We start from the raw sequence: 20,081 nt of genomic DNA on the forward strand, positions 1-20,081 counted from the left end.
ACACACACACACACACGTCACTCCACCCTGATCGCCCACCCAGTTAGCATGTGATTACCTTAGCATCACACACACTTCAACCAAACATACGCTGCATTCTAATTCCCTGTCTGTTTCTCTTGTTCCAGGCTCATTATTTTAGATTTGGGTTTCTTCAACACACTGTCATGATTCAAAGAATATTTCAAGCAACATGATTTCCCTTTTTGGCAGAAGATATGACTCAAAAATGAAAATTCTGTCATTATATACTAGCTCGCCCTCATGTCTTTCCAAACCTGTATGACTTTCTTTTTTGTACAAACAATAGCAATGTATAGTCAATGGGGTCCAATGTTGGGGAAAACATTAATCAAAATATCTTTGTTTGTGTTCTGCAGAGGAAAGAAAGTTATACAGATTTGGAATGACACGAGAGTGAATAAATTATCACAATTAAAATTTTTGGCTGAACTATCCATTTTATTTTATTTTATCTCAAACCTGTATGACGTTCTTTTTTTCAATGGGATCCAATGGTGTGCAAAACATTATTCAAGATTATTTTTTGTTCTGCATAGGGGAAAAACGTCAGAGGTAAATAATGACAGCATTTTCATTTTGGGGTAAACTATCAATTTCTCCATATTGGCATTTTATATCAGGGTTTGGTATGTCTATTTATTTCTTCTGTAAATTAAATGAAAAATAAGCTATGTATTAAACAACCACGTTCTACACACACACACACACACACACACATATATATATATATATATAACAGTGGCAAAAGGCAGAGTTTGACACATTTTTAACTGTCATCCCGCACAACCTTAATTCCCCTATTCTATGCCATTTGATTTATCCATCGGAGACACCATCTGAAAAGACACAAAGTGACATTGTAGCATTCCATGGAGGTAAATCAAAACAGAAAATGATGCAATGAAAGGAAATTGGAGACGGCGTGGGTGAATGTAGTTAACTCGTGATTTGGTTTAGCATTTGAGCAGGTGAGTTGAACTTAACAGGTCTGAGATGTTTGTTTCTAGCTGTCAGTGGCTTAGTTGAAGCGTGTGTGTGTGTGGAGGTTCACTGCTTGAGCCTTAGAAACAAATCACTTGACATTTTTCCTTACCAGCTAAGCGGTTTAATTTGCCCACCTTTTTAGTCTTTGATTACAAATTTCTTCCAGTCAGTGAAGTGCTCTTTGCCATCAGCTGCTAATAGGAAGCAGGATTTTTGCAAACAAAAAGGATTCTATTCCTAATTCCACAAAGCATCTGAGACATTTGGTGTTTCAATTCTGGGAAAAAGAAATTAAAGTAAAATTAGCTTTTGGAACAAAATTTTAAATCGTTCCAAACATGTACAACTTTTCTTTTCCCCAAAGTTGACTGTTAAAAATAAAGGTTTATAAAGGCATTTATATTTCCATGAAGAACCTTTAACATCCATAGAAGCTTTTCATTCCAGAAAAGGTATTTTATAGTGGAAAAAGGGTCTTTAGATTTTTTAAATGTTCTTCACACTAAGAAAAAAAATGTTCGGTTCTTTTAAGAACTGTTCAATAAAAGGCTCTTTGGGGAACCACAAATAGTTCTTCTATGTCATCACTGATGAAAACGTCTCGGGTTACTTATGTAACCATGGTTCCCTGAGTAGGGAACGAGACACTGCGTCCTCTAGGGGTCGCTATGGGGAACGGTATACCCACGCCACCATGCTGAGGGGAGTGCATGCCAGAACCATGGCGAGCACCAAGTACCAACTCTACCATATTGCTATGGGAGTTGCCCCTGGGACGTTAGACGGCTGCCAGTGACGTTATTCCCTACGGCCAAAGGCCTAGGCTACATGCCACAAAAAACGTACCTGTTAGGGCCAGACTCCTGGGCCCGGGGTAGAGCTCAAGGCTTGGAATCAGGAATAGAATCCTTTAAGGGAATACGACCAAGAGCCTACAATCATACTAGTCTTGGCCTGTCACACAGGGGCTACCACACGTTTCTCTTTGTATGTGCTGAAGGAACTGTCTCAACAGACCCGCTTCTTTGCCCTCCTCAGACATTATTAATGAAATAACATCATTCTCCAGCGGCTCACTCTCGTGCACCGCCGACGATCGCGAAAGAGAAAACCCCTCTTCAAACTCATCGGCCAGATCCACCTGCGATCCCCACGAGCTCATTCCCTTCCGTGCTTCAGCAGCGGCGGGTCCTGAATCGCGGGAAGCAGATGGCTGCCCCTCTTTCCTCGAATCTTCGCCCAAACAAATAACGCATAGATTGTGTGTGTCATCAGATGTTAAACAACGTCAACACAGACGCACACATTCTTAAACCCTTTGCTAGTGCTCGCCATAATGAGATGAATAGAGATTGCGCTTACCACAGAAATGCACGCTTCAAACAAAACGGTCAATGAAGACGAAGAAGAGAATGATGTGTGCTCCCGGCGCCTATTTATACTATAGTCGCACCGGTAGTGACGTCATGGCTGTCGCCGGCCAACGAGTTGGTGTTTTTTCAATGTATGCTTCAGACACGGGTCACGACGAGGCGTTCCCCATAGCGACCCCTAGAGGACGCAGTTCGAAGTTCCCATGAAAGGGAACCCCCTTTTGAAACCTGTATTTTTAAGAGTGTCCACAATTTTTTTTTATACTGTGAAAATAGAGAGGGACTGAGGCCATCAAGCTCTAAAATTAAAAAAAAATAAATTTCAATAGTTCACTATTCTTCTGAAACTTTGTCTGAGAAGATTGAAATTGAAGTTGTTTTTCACTGAAAACTTGCCCTCTGCATCTTTCAAAAGTCATGTTCAATGTTTAATGTTAAAATTTTACGTTCAAACTCATCATTACATCAGATTAAAAATAAGCAAGAATATTCTTTTAATTAACTGGGCTATCGTAAAGTCCTTTCCTGCAATTGTCTGTCTTTTTTGTATACAAAGGGCTATCAGTAGACTTGAACTTGCTTGTACTGTGGGCGTAAAATATTTTAAGAACATCTTCTTTTCTGATTAGTTTGTGGGTTAGAACGTTATTATATAGCAATCAGCTCAGACACAGTCTTTGTTCCTATGCTTTTATTTTGTATGTTGGGTTTATATAGACCACTCACAGGTGAAAAGGCAGACAGCGGGACCCAGAAACCCATCATTTGGTGACCAAGTTATTCATGGCTTGTAAAGGCGAGGCCCAGTGGGGATTCTGTAAACAGCATTTTCACAAAACAATTTTTGCCTTCCATGAGGTGTTATGTTCTAAGAAGCACTGTCTGCCCGACCCACCGCTGGCACGGCGCATTCAAATGCTAATAGAACACCAAATGACTCGCCTCCACGACTCTCTATATTGAAAAACTATGCAATCACATTGTGTGATCTTTTTCTTCAAAGCTGTTTGTGTGCGGATGTAGAGCGTGCATATATCCCGAGTGTTTGTCTTTCTACTAGCAAGAAATAGTGTAGTCATTGAGCTGTGTATCGTATGTTATCACATTTCACACCACATATTCCACACGCCTCTGTGCTTGTGAATATGAATTGGTAATATGAATCTTAATTGGTTTGCGTGCGTGTGGATCGGTATGCGTGTATCCGGGTGCGTGTGTGCGCTACATGACTCTATACCAGGTGGAATACATGTTTAGTTTTCATGTGTGGTAGGGACTTGTAGCTCTTCTTTTGTCCTCATTAGTATCACAGACAAAGGCACTCTTATTATATTGCATAGTACAGACCAGAATTCCAATTTTCTGCTCAAATCTGATTTTTTTTTATTGTTGAGGTTGTGGACATGACCTTTTAAATGTGGCCCATATCAGACACCGGTCAGAACAGGCAACGGTGTGATCTGCATGCATAAAGACCCACCTCACTGGTATGTTCACTGTAAAAAAAATCATCCACAAATTCCATATCATTTACTGTAATATTTGTATCGTGTTTTGTTTTGAGTGACAGCAATTCATTTTTTTTCAGTTTGATTCAAATAATTTTTTTAAATTAAATTTTAACGTACATTGATCAGAAAAAACAGCAAAGGATTTAACAAGTGTATATGAAATATATACAGTCACTAATGCAATCAATTAAAAATAATAATAATCTAGCATCCAGAATTTTGTGGTCAGTAAGATTTAAAAAAAAAAAATGTATTATAATTTTTACTATTATTCAACAAACATGCATCAGATTTATCAAAAATGTCAATAAGAACATTTATAATGTTACAAAAATACATTTTTCAATTAAATGCTGTTCTTCTGAACTTTCCATTTATCAAAAAATTCTGAAAAAAAAAAGTATCATGGTTTCCACAAAAATATTAGACCCAGACAGACAGATCTTTTTTTTAATGAGATTTTAATAATATATAAGGGGGGAAATTTCAAATTTTGGTCCACATTTAGCTGTAGTGTAAATGTTGCCTTTTTGTGAACATATTCTAACATTTGTGAATTGCATGTTTTGATAATTGAGTTCACATGGAATGATGAAACTATGAGTAACAACTGTACTGACATCAGTCATTTGTTCTAGTGACACTTCGGGTTTTTATGCATCAGAGATTTGATTGCCTTTGCCCAGATTAGAGGGCTGAGTCCACATGGTATAAGCTTTATTGATCTCCAAATATAGACACTGAGAGTTGCGTGAGCAAGAATAAATCCTGTGTCTATTTGATGCGAGTAATTTGAGGTGCTGTAGCTTTTTCAAGTGGGCCTGAAACCAAGCCCGTTGGTTGGTTAGAAGTCTGGTTTGTGAAGTGACATGTGGCCAAGTATGGTTACCCATACTAGGAATTAGTGCTCTGCATTTAACCCATCCTAAGTGCGCACACACACAGCAGTGAACACACACACACCGTGAACACACACCCGGAGCAGTGGGCAGCCATTTATGCTGCGGCGCCCGGGGAGCAGTTGGGGGTGGGGAGTTATGAAGTAGCAGTATGAAACCGTAGCAATGCTACTAATTTAAAAAGAGCTGTCTTCAAATTAGAGTTTTTTTTTTTTTTTCAAGATACTTTTCACTTGTGGTGTATCAAGACAAACATTTTACAAACATAATACTTAGGACCGTGTGATATTTCAGTTTTTCTTTTTTTTTAATAAATCTGCAAAAATGTCAACAATTCTGTGTTTTTCTGTCAATATGGGGTGCTGTGTGTACATTAATGAGGAAAAAAAATTAACTTAAATGATTTAGGCGAATGGCTGCAATATAACAAAGAGTGAAAAATTTAAGGGGGTCTGAATACTTTCAGTACCCACTGTATGTATTACTCCTTAAATAGCTTCAGTGTACTGCTTCTTTTTTTGTCCTGAACTTAGTGTTTTCTTTTTTCTTTTCTTTTCTTTTTTTTTTAAACCAAACAAGTCGATTTCTGGTTGTTTTTCATTATTTACGTCATAGAAGAATTGTTTTGTACTTTGGGAGTGGACTGTGTATAGGATAGGCATATGGACTGTCCACCTACCAAAATGACTAGACAGAGAAAGAGTGAGAGGGATAATGTGAGGGTGAACAAAATCAAAGGTGTCACTGTGGCATGAGAATTCTATGCAAATAAATCCCAACATTTGGCCCCATGCAAATCCCTTGTCACCCCTGAAACAAATTGAAGTCATCAAGCAGATTCCTGTGCCAAGCTTCTCTGTAGTGAAAATATGCTTGTCACTCATCCAAAAATCCCAGCTCATGTCTTTATATTTCCTGTGATTTCTTATTGTGCCTCTTTGTCATATTTTGAGGGCAGGTTTACACAGGTGCCTGTTGTGAGAGATTTGGATGTGGGATCGGTGTGGTTTTGCTTGCTGATTTGCTTTACGTATTTGTTGCTGTTTCTTTGAGCCTCTGGCTGGGAGATGCTGCTTTCATGTAGATCAGAGGGGCCACTTTCTCCAGACAAGTTTCTGTGTCTCATGGGAAGGCCAATAGACTTTGCCTCAGGCAAGTGTTGCTCACAGGCAGAGACCTGGAACTTCGAAACAATATCCCGACAGAGGAGAGGAAGGGGTTGTAGATGAAAAAGAGGTCAAAAAGAGCACTTTGTCATCCAGTTGGAAGATATGATGTTTGTTCTTTCTGGTATGCCAGTCTTAGAAACATACATTGAAAGGGGAGATGTGTATTGCACCACAACTAGAGAGGTAGACCAAGATAACTTTGTGAAGAAAAGGACGGACAGCACTGGAAAAAGTTTAGTTACAGTAGTACTAAGAACAAGTCTTACATTTTTGCAGAAAAGAGTGAGTTGAAATCTGGGGGAAAAAGAGTCACATTTTGGATCTTTTTTTGCATTATCTGTGACATTATTTTCATGACAATTACATTTTTCAACAAAATTCTCTTCACCATAACGTCCAAACATTTTATTTTTTATTTTGTGTAATTCTTGTAATTTTCAATGGTGATTCTCATTATATTCCCAATACTTTAATACCATAATTGTGTAGTACAAATAATAGTAACCTTAAGTCCACAATATTGGCTTAATTTTAATTTCTTAATGCCAAATATATTGAAATACCATGTAGTAAAATGTAATTATTATTTTTTTCATTTATTTTATTATTATTTATACATATTGTAGTATTTATTCATATTTTGAATTAATTTATTTTATAAATATAAATTTATATTTTATATTCAGTTGAAGTAATTTTAGTACTTCAGTCTAAACATGCTTCATTTAATTTGTTGAAGTTTATTTTTTTTAAGTTTGTAATATTGGTATTTTATATAATTTCAGTCTATTTCAGTTAACAAAAATACTTTAATAGTTCCCTCACACAAATCTATTGGATGGCTTCAGGACACTTGAAATGTACGGTTATAACTTGTTTAGTACTTTTTCTGTGTCTGTGCACACCACTAATCAGACTTCTGAATGGTCACCTTCCCTGGAAAAGCAATATGCATTTATTCAAAGCAGCATAAAACATTCGCCATGATTATTTCCATTCTTTCCACATCTCAATATTTAATATAGATCATATCCACATGTGGCTGAAGTACTCGTATCTATATCTTTCGCTTTCCATTATCGTTTATCAACCCAAAGATGGATATTCCCCTTTGGCGCCGGACTAGCCCCATCTCACAGAACCCCATTCACTCTAATAGCTCCCGCGGAGCATGAACAATATGGGCAGCGCCTCCATCGTTTCCCTGACCTTGAACCAATTTATATAGCTTTCTGTCGCTCCCTTTCCGCAAATGCATGATCAGATGTGTCGTAGGCCTCATTGAGCATGGAGGAATACATTTTCTCTAAAGTTCACCAGGGCACGCCGTGTGTCGTCTGCCATGGTTGGATTTACAGATATCATAGCTCTTTTCATGAAAAGAGCGGACCGTATCTCTAAGCTTAGCCTTTTCCAAAGCCAAGGGAGAACAAGCACACAATTGGCTTCAAGTCTGGGTTCTAAACCGACTTATCTGCTCGTATCTATAAGAGCTGAGCATGGAAAAGCTGCTCTGCCCGTGGCTTATGGTGTGCGGAAATTAATGCAATAGATTTTGGATTTTCTAAAGAAGGTTTTGCCTTGTCTGCTCGTTGTAATTTATTCTCTATTCACATTGTGGTTTGTGGTGAGATCTGTAAATTCACATGGTCACCTGGTCACAGAGATTGCGGATTGTGTATTTGAAATGGGATTTTAAAAGTTTAAAGTTTGTAATCTTCAATGGGTTTCTTTTAAAAGACATACTGAAATCTCTAGCAATACGGGTGTTTTCAATTAAACCGATTACATTTTCCTGCAAGTCTTTAGCTGTAAAGCTGAAGTAACTACAGTAAGGAGCCATTTGTCTTCAGTATGAGAAACCGAACACAAGGGCTCTCAGTTTGATGTTCTCACCTTGAGACATCCCTTTTTTACCGACATAGTTCCTTTTATCCTTATGAATAAGACTTGAATCTTCAAATCCACACTCAGGCGAGAGAGAGAGAGCAAGAAAAGTTAACTGGAGTTTTTGACTTGATCCTCAATTGAATGATTCCGGCTCTTTGCCAAGCCTGATTTTGAGACGTGGCATTTGAGATCACCGTCACACACAGAATTGTGAAGGAAAAGGTACTGTATGTTGTCATGGTGACAGACACTGCCATGAATTGAATATAAAAGTGTCGCATTCTGTATTATGCAAGCAGCTTTAAAGTTTGACATTCTTGAGATGTCTGACACGTCATTTAGTGGCGGCGTTATGGACATGTGAATAGAGAATGTCAGACTTCAATAAATGAGAAGTTTTGAACATTATGCATTTAAACGATTTCTATTTAGCCATTGGAACTTGTTTACTTTGTTTAGTAATAAAGTAAAAACGTTTCGGCTCTATATTCAGCTCATTCAAGGCCATATTAAAACTGCTGACCTGCTGACCTGTTGGACCTGTGTGGGAAGTTGAAGTTGAACAGTTAACGCTAATGACTATATTAATTGCAGTATTCATTATTGTGATTCTTGATATTACTAATAAATGTAAATACCATAATAAATCTTATTGCATTTGCCATCACACAAACATATGAAAGATCAAACACCAACCAGTATTTTGGTATCGCTGAGATACTATTATATTTTTTATTAATATTTTGAATTTGTTATATATTCTACTTTCATTTTAATTGTTTATTAGTTTCTGTTAATTTTTTACTTATTTTTTTTAGTTTTTTAGTGCATGAAGTTAAACGAAATGAAACGTTGCCTTGAAATACAGTGTTTAAGTTTTGTTATTTTATTTCAATTAACACATGTAATTTTTAAATGTTTTTTAATGGTTTTAGTTTTAGTTAACTATGATACCACCATTTTACTATGGTACTGCACAGTACCACTCCAGGAAACTTCAAGAGAACACCATAGTATTTCCATATGTGTCCAAAATATGTTATGACCATGGTAGCATGTCCATAATAGCAAATTTTGGTACAGTTTTGTAGCTTTTTGCTTGATTTTACTGGGTTTGATTTTGATAAATGTTTGTTAGCATCATAAAAAAAATAAAAATAATAATAACTGGTCTTGCTCCTGAGACTCTGGATCTTGGTCTTCTTGCTCCAATTGTTATTAATAAAAGCATCTATAGCTGAGACTAAGAAACCTTTAATCTGATCATTACAAAGAGTAGAGAATTAATACCTCATTAATCAAACACAAACTAGTCTTAGCAGCTGCCGCTACTGATTTTGTTCATTATCATGCATAGTTTGTGTTATATTTTGGCTGTCAGAAGCACTTGAGAAGTGAATTATTTCAGCTGAATTATTGACAGCCCATGATTTAGCCACACAGCGGAACTAATACTCTCAGGAGCAGATTTATGAAAGCCTTCAATACATGTTGGAATTTTTGCTCATGAATTTTCAGGGGCTTGATCAATGATTGGAGCGTGTCAAGAGCCCCGAACCAATCGCAGGTCCTCTTGCTCTGCATTGATCCAGCATTGCAGTCTGCATGCTGACAATGTCCCAGTAAATTATGTGTCACAGAACCGAACCGAGTTGAACAGGGTAGAAATAACAATGAGATATTCCTATCAAAGTTTGCCATATTACTCTCATTATTGCCTTATTTTTTATATTGAAAGCTTCCCCCAAAACACAAATGCCAATTAGACACTAATAATTAAATATGTGCTGAAAAAACAAACAAACAAATAAAAAGAATAGTTGGTTGGTAATTTAAAATTTCATAAAATGTATAACAAAACTTTAGGAACAAAAGTCAGATTGTTGTTTTTTCAGAGACTCTCTCTGCAGGTTACACTGATAGACCAGTAGGTGGCGACAAGTGACTCGCTGCATCCGATATCGAATACGTCCCTATTATATAGTATGCAAAAAACTGTATGCCAAAAGAGTAGCATGTTCGAATTCCTATTATTCGAAAAACAGTAGGTGAAAAGAACCCGGATGACCTACTACTTCCATCCAGATTCTTAAGTGCACATTCGATGGATACTTTACTATCCCATGACGCCACGGGAGAAGATTTGTGAATGGCAATGAAGCAACACAACTGACACTGGAAGGTCACGTGACCGTAACATAGTGGATGTAGTACATCCGAATTTCATGCATAGTACCCATATAGTATACTTTATAGAACATATACAGACTTTAAATTTTTATTTTGCAAATAACTTTAGACTTAAGCATGTTATATATTTTAGTTTTTTTTTTTTAATGAACTTTATAATATTTAAGAAATTAAATTGAAGTATGAAAATCTCCCATTGTCATCACAGAGACAGAGTCTTCAGTAGTTCAGTTATGCTGTCATAAGACCAATTTCAATTCAGGATGCAAATATTACTATTTCTGTCCGCAATTTGCATTCTGATTGTGATTGGTCGTTTCTTTCTCATTTAACTATTTATAATCACCTTTTCACTGCACATTGACTGTGTTAATTGATGTATGCAGCCGGCTGAACATAAGATGCGCACTGAAGAATCATTACTACACAGTAAAAAAATGACAACCTGCAATTGATGCAATGTGGAGCTTTTTGTTTTTTTGGTGTAACCTAATGTAATTAGCCTAATTCAGTGACGTTAGATAATATTGTTGACATTTAAATTTTATTCTATTTATTTGTTGTGTATTTACATTTACATTTAGTAATTTAGCAGATGCTTTTATCCAAAGCAATTTACAAATGAGGACAATGGAAGCAATCAAAATCAAGAAGAGAGCAATGATATGCAAGTGCTATAACAAGTCTCCGTTAGCTTAGCGAATTACACGTAGCAAGGTTTTTTTTTATTATATAATAAATAAAAAGAAAACGGATAGAATAGAAAAAGAATAAGCAAGCTAGTGTTAAAGGCCTTTTTTTTTGCTTTTTTTAATTGTATAATAAATAAAAAGAAAATAAATACAGGTGCATCTCAATAAATTAGAATGTCGTGGAAAAGTTCATTTATTTCAGTAATTCAACTCAAATTGTGAAACTCGTGTATTAAATAAATTCAATGCACACAGACTGAAGTAGTTTAAGTCTTTGGTTCTTTTAATTGTGGTGATTTTGGCTCACATTTAACAAAAACCCACCAATTCACTATCTCAACAAAATGAATGTTTGAGGCTTACCCTCCTTGTGAAGGGTGTCAAAGAAGCTGGCTGTTCACAGAGTGCTGTATCCAAGCATGTTAACAGAAAGTTGCTAATTTATTGAGATGCACCTGTAGATAAAAAAACTAGCTTCTCTAATCTTTTTGTATTCTAAGAAAACAAGCAGTTAGTAAATGAATAAAGTGCAAGTCTAAAAGGGGCAAGTTTTTTTTTCTTAAAGAATAGAATTAGAATAGAATATTTAGATTTATTTTCTGTTGTTCCTTATTTCGGGTCCTATGAAAATTAATTTTATATCATAAATGTTTAATTTTTTTCCCAAATTCAATTTCCATTAATTTTTTACTGGATTCCATTTTTTTCTGTATTAATTTTTCTGCATTCCATTTTAATAGTTTCAATAAATTTTAGTCATCAGAATGCATGTCTAATTAATTGAAATCATAAAACGTGTACAATTTAACAAGTTATTAAAAGTTTAATAAAAATTAAATTTTTAGGGCCCTATTAAATGTTTTATTTATTCCTAAATTCCAGTTTATTTTTCCCAAATAGTTTTCATCAGAATTTTTCTGCTTTCCGTTTTAGTTGTTTTATTAATTTTAATAATCAAAAGTCATCTAATCAGTTGAATTCTTAAAAATTTTGCCCTGACATACTGCGTTATACTGTAAATGAAATTTTTATGAATAGATTTTGCGTTTTCGTCTGTTTCCCATTAAAGGGCCCTACTTTTTATTTTGTTTTTTATCTTAAATCACTGTAAACCTCCAAATGCGATGAGAGAAAATGAGAAGAAAAACGTACAACCTTTTGTCATGTTATTGCCATTTTATTTATTTATTTATTTTTTTTCAACTGCTTTTTGCACCCTTGGTTGTTCAATAATGCAATAACCTTTCTGTGGACAACAGCATCTGGTCTATCCCACCCTGTGTCCCGTTGCCAGGCCAACAGTGGCAGTGCCCTATTACCACAACCCTGTGGACTCCTCAAAAAGAGCATCTAGCGGAGTACAGCTGCGGCTGTGATACAGCGCTGTCCCGATCCTCGTCCACGTCTGCATTTCTGCAGCCTCAGTCTCTCCATCTGGTCTTTGAAGGAGACCAGAACCCCCAAGTAATCAATTTTTAGTGAGACACTCAAGCGCCTGTGATATTTCAAGTACCTCCTGACTTTGTGAAAACTAATCTCTCGCTGGATGACGTCTTAATACCGGGCCGCTTGGCTTCCTTGCAAGTGACTGCATTAAAGCTTTCATTAGCTTTCATTTCATTTCATTGCAGTTCATTGATGACAGTAATAGCGGGGAGCTGACTTCTTGTTGATGAAAGTCAAGACTGTTTCTGAGTAACAGAAGCCCTTGTTTCGCTCCAGGTGGACTCACCTGCTCCATCTCTGGGGACGCAATTATTCTTCTCATGGCTGCTTGAAGACGCACGCATCCCTAGATGGCTGCGCAGGCAAGCCCTTGCTAATTGGTGATGTCAGCGATTCACCACTGGCTCTGTTTTCTTTCCAACCATTCTCGTTTTTTTTGTTTCTCTTTTTGGCACCTGCTTCATTTTGTTGTTGGTTGCGCTTGCTCGACATTTTCTCCTGCATATGCATATATCGATAAAGGTTTTATTCATGGAAATTGCAAACCGGCCCCGTTCCTACCGTCTCCCGCTCTCTCTGACTTCCTCCTAACACTCGTTTGAGGTATCATAACATGTTTGGCAGAGCAAGCCGAGATGTTTTTGAGGAGCTAACGTAATTTGATGAGGAAAAATGTGAGTGAGACTAAAGTTTAATCCCTGTCGTGTTTCATTTGTCTTTCTTGACACTGCCGGGATCTTTTAATGAGCATGCGTTGTTAATTGACTGACTGGGATATGCGGTTGATCGCAACACATGCTGGTTAAAGAACAGGAGGTGCACTCTTGCATTTTTGAACCGACTCTTCATCCCAAAGGATGCACGCACCTGTTCTTGACTAATTGTGCTGGTGCCATCATTTAATTTGACTTAAAAGATCTTAGTTTTAATTAAAACGTCAACTTTGTTTTTTCTTTCCCGTGTTAACCTCAGATGGCTTGCAAGTTCTCATAGAAAAGTCTTGTCAGTCCTAGTGGTGTTGTTATTCATTGCTGTACGTTGTCATGGAGCAAGACATGATGCAAGGCTTGTGAAATATGTCTCATGCCTTGTGTCATATGTCCTCTGGATATATTCCGTTTGTGTCTGTACAGGTGATTGGCCCCTCTGCATCCAACATCAACAGTAGCATATGACAATATAACACTCCAATGTCAAACATACAGAATATTTTTAGAGCTCTCCCTCTGGAGTTGTATACATACTGGCTGAAGAAATCTCTTATGGATTGAAAAGTGTTTTTGATAAATACTTTCTTTTATCCCAGGTATTGGTTTTGCCCAAACAATACCTGGACTGTAAACATTGTGTCTGTGGTTCCTTTATAACTCTGGTGGTTTGAGTGGCTCGATAGGTCAGCTTCTATCGGAACCCTTACCACGAAGAAATGTGTATAGTATGTGTCTAATTTTTATATAATTTTTTTTTTTTTGCAAGGATGCATTAAATTTATCAAAAGTGACAGTAAAGAAATTTGTATTACAAAAATATTTCATTTCAAATAAATGCTAATTTTTCTTTTTTTATTATTAAATGACAACTCCAGAAAAAAAAAAATGTGTATCACGGTTTCGACAAACATCTTGATCAGTAAAACATTAATAGTAACAAGAAATGTTTCTTGGGCAGCAAATCAGCATATTAGAATGATTTTTGAAGGATCATGTGACACTGAAGACTGGAGTAATGACTGCTGAATATTCAGCTTTGGCATCACAGTGATAAATTAAATTTTTTACATATATTAAAATAGAAGGCAGGTCTTTTAAATTTTAAATTTTACTGTATTTTTTATAAAATAAATGCTGCCTTGTTGAGCATAAGAGACTTCTTTCAAAAATCGAACTTTTGAATGGTAGTGTATATATTCATAATATACATTTGTAATAATTTTATTAGTTTTTATAATATTTCATATTATTTTAGTGGCTTTTTGTCCTTTTTTATTTATATCATAGTTGAGATCTGACAGAAAAAGTGGAGCTGAACCTGGGTCCCCATCAACACAACAGTTCTTTAATTGTCCACATTAAGATCAAGAATAAAGAATGAATTTAGATTTCAGGTTGAATTTTATATCCTATAATCCTACTCATATTTTGGCAAACAGGTTTTGTAAATCCAAATGATGTTTGTGGAGCAGTGTTTATCGCCACATACAGAGGGAATGCACCGCGGTGTCTCTGACACTGAAATAAGGGGCTGTCATTGTCATGTCACAGGCAGAATTAGTGGAGATCATTAGAGCTGCGATGAAGTATCTGTCTGCGTGATGGGAAGCAAAACAAGCCCAATTAAAGCACCCGCGACCTAGAGAGCAGCTGTACAGGTGGTAATGATCCACACACACACTCTCCTTGCTCTAGTTTTATGCACTGTGGATGAAATTCTACTGTGTTAATGTGTAGACAACTGTTCAAACTTGCTCACACATATACACCCAGTCCAACAAAGTGAAAATGAAGGTTGCGAAATAAGGCACTTAGTAGCGAGTTCGCCCTTTACCGGTGATATAAGTGTCCACTTACCCCTGAAAGACGCATTAGTTCTTGCAGAACGGATGGTGAGTAAAGACTGACATGCAATTTTGAGATGAAACCGAACATGAGAGCTGGGTATCTTTTTAATATTGTAATGTTGAATGTAACGTTACAATTTAAGAGGAAATAAATCAATATTCAGTGACAATGCATAACACAAAATAAACGGAAACCTGTTATGTTTAGAAAGGTATTTGATAGAAATGTTGGAAAGAATAGCCTGTTGTATGGATTTTAAGTTGTATTGTTGTAATTTTTATTTTATTTTATTTTCATATCAGAATTGTTTTTCAGCTTTTCATATGGAGTGAGCTGATACCCTATTTTTTAAATCAACTTTGGAACATAGTTTTGTGAAACTGATGTGTTTCACAGAACAAATTTGCTCTTTCATTTTTGCATAGCATATCCAGAAGAAATGTAAAAATATATTTGTAATATATCAACTTTGGGGGGGGGTTCTGAGGTACAAAGCACATTTACATGGCTTATGGCAAAAACATTACGCAACCAAGCTGCCTAAGAAGAAATATTTTTTAGAAAAAAACACAGGAAAAAGATTATCCAACATTTTGCTCCTTTAAAGTAGCTTAAAGTTTATCTCTCTCTTTGTCTCCTGCAAGCAATACAAGCTCTCAAACCAGAAAGCGTTTTTCAGTAAATGGAATTAAATGGATTTCGTAGAAAAGAACCCAAAGCTTTTACCCCATTTTATTGCTTGTTTAAATAATGTTTTGAATATTTTTTTTAAGCTGCTCGTATTTATTTGATGTGCTGACCAATGATGTGCTGACACCCTCTGCCGCTAAAAAGCATTTTTCTGTTATTTTAATGCTGAAATATGTGTGGATGTTCTCCGGTTTGGGGAGATAATGCTCACTCCTGCTGCTTGTTAGAGTGGCCAATAACCTTTAGAGCTTTTTATGGCTGCTTCAGACTAAATTAGTTTTAATTCTACTTCTCCTGTTTTTACCTTTGCTTTTGCAAAATTTGCTAGATCTGTTGGGCAGAGACCCAGTGAGGTGAACTGCAGTATTTAATTAATTTTCTTTGCACAGAGCAAGCAAACATGCACTAACCAAGAACAACTAAAATTTATATAAAGCACAAATGTAATAGTAGGTGGAGACAGTTTTGCCTCAGATGTGTTTAGTGGCCAATAACCTTTAGAGCTTTATATGGCTGCTTCAGACTAAATTAGTTTTAATTCTACTTCCCCTTCAAAGGTTTTTACCTTTGCTTTTGCAAAATTTGCTAGATCAGTTGGGCAGAGACCCAGTGAGGTGAACTGCAGTATTTAATTAATTTTCTTTGCACAGAGCAAGCAAACATGCACTAACCAAGAACAACTAAAATTTATATAAAGCTAATATTTTTGTGTAATCTGATGTATTAACGCATATTGAGTGAGAACAGAAACAGTGGAAGAAGCATTCAAATGTAAATTAATATGTAAATTATGTTTAGCAGATTGATCCAAAAAAAATTCTTGATTTTCACACTAATCCTGTTTGGTCCCATGTTTCAAAAACCAACTAATTGTGTCTTTTGTGTAGGTTGCGTGAGCAATCTCAGTGTGTCACTTCACACGGTGAGCCTCAAATCAACAGAGGCGTTTAACACCCGTCTAATTGCCCGAGCGTTTCCCGTTACAACTGCGCTGCTGTAGCGAAGGTTAAAAACAGACCACAGGGGTGATAGAAAGTGATGAACGTGTGTCCTCAAGCCGTTGTTCTATATCAATCAACGGCGGTTTCATTACAGTTGCCGTGGTGTTAGTTGAATTAATTGATATGTTTTGTCTGCTTGTGGTTTGACTCTCTAATGCCTTACCAGTTCTGGCCTGCTCAGAGCCACCAGCTAATAGCTTGTTTTGCAAGCAGGTTGGATGTCGGTAAGTGGAGCGTGCTGATCGCTCTTTCTCTCCTTCTCTCTCTCTCTGTCTGTAGGCAACACGCTGCAGAGCCCCGTGTTCACAAAGCAGCCAGGCAGCATTGTGTTTCCAGTAGACTCCATGGAGAAGAACAGGGAGGTGGTTTTCAGCTGTGAGGCTCAAGGTGACCCTCCTCCTTTTTACAGGTGAGTGGACTGCCAACTTGCCAGCGCAAAAACACTGCTGTTTGGTCATCTGCATCACTGCTTCGGTAAATTGTACCTCAGTCCCTTTTTTATGATTCCAAAAAATGCATAGGCTTTTTTGTGCCAGTGCACATTGGCATCAGTAGCTTTACACCATGTCCTAAGCAGGTGCGACGTGATAAGCGGTAAAGTTCTTCATTGTCCCGGTGAGAGTTTTTGTCCTTTCTGTTTTTGCAGCATTCCACTGGGTAGCCCCACCCACAATGAAATCTCATTGGACCAATGTTCTGCCCGTCATAGCTGTACATTAAACCTTTTTCTTAAACATAGTGAGTGTTTTCAGACAGGTTTCCTGAATGCTGCTGTGAACTGCAGTATTTAATTAATTTTCTTTGCACAGAGCAAGCAAACATGCACTAACCAAGAACAACTAAAATTTATATAAAGCACAAATGTAATAGTAGGTGGAGACAGTTTTGCCTCAGATGTGTTTTTATGTACACCAAGTGACATCTGCTTCGTGCTCTTTTTCAGTGGAGAAACCTATATGTAACTGCATGAACTGACACCAGACTGTAAATACAGTAAAGCAACAGTTCATAGAAAAGAGAAATTTTTCCAACAAAAATCATCGCAACTGTAACAGTAGCATTATTATGGTTTAATCTTAACTTCACCCATCAGCTTTCATACTATAATCTGTTAGTTTTGTCGCTTTATAATATTACTTAAATTCATTTTGACGTGGGAAAAACACGCACAAGCCAATTTACCAGGCACTATTTTTGAAAATAGCAACCTTGCTGCTTTGTATCTGATCAAAGATGATCACTAGATTGTGTTTAATACAATTTATTTGATATTCTCTTTTACCAGAATTATGAATTTACATTGTAATTCAGTTTTACTCATATTGCTTGTGTGCATATTCTTAGTGCATTTTTGTAAAACTAACTTCATTAAACTTGTCAATATTTAAATTTTAAATAATATTTTTGTATCTGATGATTTTCACACAGTGGAAGAAGCATTTAAATACTAATAAAAAAATTACTAAAATACTAAAATAAAATGATTAGAATTAAAATTCTAATTACTAAATTACTAAAATAAAATAATTATATAATTTATTATTTTTCATTATTTTAATTCTAATTTTATTTTAGTACTAATGCCTTACCAGTTCTGGCCTGCTCAGAGCCACCAGCTAATAGCTTGTTTTGCAAGCAGGTTGGATGTCTGTAAGTGGAGCGTGCTGATCGCTCTTTCTCTCCTTCTCTCTCTCTCTGTCTGTAGGCAACACGCTGCAGAGCCCCGTGTTCACAAAGCAGCCAGGCAGCATTGTGTTTCCAGTAGACTCCATGGAGAAGAACAGGGAGGTGGTTTTCAGCTGTGAGGCTCAAGGTGACCCTCCTCCTTTTTACAGGTGAGTGGACTGCCAACTTGCCAGCGCAAAAACACTGCTGTTTGGTCATCTGCATCACTGCTTCGGTAAATTGTACCTCAGTCCCTTTTTTATGATTCCAAAAAATGCATAGGCTTTTTTGTGCCAGTGCACATTGGCATCAGTAGCTTTACACCATGTCCTAAGCAGGTGCGGCATGATAAGCGGTAACATTCTTCCTTGTACTGGTGAGATTTTGTCCTTTCTATTTCTGCAGCATTGCACTGGGTAGCCCCGCCCACAATGAAATCTCTTTAGACTCCAACGTTCTCCCCGTCATAGTTGTACATTAAACATTTGTTCTTGAGAACAGTGCATTTTTTTTCAGACAGGTTTCCTGAATGCTGCTCACATCTGCCATTGGTTGACCAAAAGATAATTCCATTGGTTTGGCCAGTATTCCTGTGTAGGAATTTTCATAGATTACAATGTTTTAGTGAAGTGAAGTGAATTGACATGACGTGTGGCCAAGTATGGTGTCCCATACCCGGAATTTGTGCTCTGCATTTAACCCATCCAAGTGCACACACACAGCAGTGAGTAGTGAACACACACACACACTGAAATATTGTCAAACGACTTAAAAATATTAACAGTTTTTAGCTATATATCGGCCTGACCCTGTTTTCATTGTCCTTCGCATGCTATGATTTATCAAGTATCTTTTTAAGTATGTTAATGGAGCGTCTGGTTCAATGGCTTCAAAATTAACATGTTCCCCTGAAACTGTTCAGATGTGCTGCAGAAAGACGGATATACGTGCTGTTCCAGAATTGATCAAGCTTAATGGAAAAGCTAATCAGTAGCTTCCGCTTTCCTGTCAGGAAGCTTGAATCATGGAGCCTTTTGATGAATGTCCTTCTCTTGGCAGCTCTAGTGTCCATCTCTTTCAAAGTGCATTAAGTTGAACCTCATGAACTACTCCCATCCTTCCCTAGTGCTCATTATCAAAAAGGTAATTGCGACCTTTTTATCTCACAGTTCTGAATTTTTCTCACAGTTGTGAGTGTATATCTCATAATTCTAATTTTTCTTCTCAGAATTGCAAGATTTATCTTGCATTCACTATTTCCTTCTTTTTCTTTTTCTTTTTTATCTCGTGTTGGAAACAAGCCTCCATATAAAGGTTGTCTTATGACTTGTGCGCTATATTCCAAGTCTTCTGAATCTTGTCAATGAATTAGTGGTTCACAAAATCCGTTTGAATGATTGGTTTATGAATTGGACTGATTCACTTCAACTCACTGACTTTTATGCTTTTAGTTAAACTATCCCTTTAAACACATGCACAAGCCCTGAAGATAATCAAAGCTGTAACTGTAGCTTTTGATGTGTTTCTACCTGGATTCTGGTGTGTGTCTACCTTCTTGGAAGAAGGTTTTAGTAAAGAATGTGTTACACAGAAAGACTTAAAGTGTGCAGCAGATCCTCAAATCGCCTCCTGTGTCCTGAGCCAGATGGTGTTGCATAGCGCTACGTAATGTCTGTTTGAGCATGAGCACGTAAAGCATGTGCTCAGCAAATGGAGCGTCTGGTTAAAGCTGTCACTGCTGCAAGGCGTTTGATGTTGTGATCCTATGTAATCATACCTCAGTACTATTATTTTTATGTCAAACTACACTTTAAAGGGGTCATATGATGCTTTTTTAAAGATCATTATTTTGTGTATTTGGTGTAACAGAATATGATGACATGCTTTAATGTTCAAAAAACACATTATTTTTCAAATACTGTACATTATTGTAGGTCCTCTATGCCCCGCCTCTCTCAAACGCTTCGTTTTCTACAAAGCCCCCTCCTT

The 20,081-nt window shown here is 36.8% G+C and overlaps 1 protein-coding gene across 2 annotated transcripts in view; it reads left to right on the forward strand.

Annotated features, from left to right (window-relative positions):
• Positions 1-20,081, forward strand: part of LOC107708740 (contactin-4-like) — a 143,164-nt gene that overhangs the window by 32,866 nt on the left and 90,217 nt on the right. Inside the window, exon 3 of one of the 2 annotated variants that reach the window (XM_016513039.1) lies at positions 16,707-16,836. In XM_016513039.1, coding sequence (XP_016368525.1) covers positions 16,707-16,836 — 130 coding nt within the window. Of the gene's footprint in view, positions 1-16,706; positions 16,837-18,136; positions 18,263-20,081 lie in introns of those variants that run through there. The other variant, XM_016513040.1, reaches the window with a different exon arrangement.

Source organism: Sinocyclocheilus rhinocerous, unplaced genomic scaffold (genome assembly GCF_001515625.1).
Source record: "Sinocyclocheilus rhinocerous isolate Xijiao unplaced genomic scaffold, SAMN03320098_v1.1 scaffold1107, whole genome shotgun sequence".
NCBI lineage: Eukaryota > Metazoa > Chordata > Actinopteri > Cypriniformes > Cyprinidae > Sinocyclocheilus > Sinocyclocheilus rhinocerous.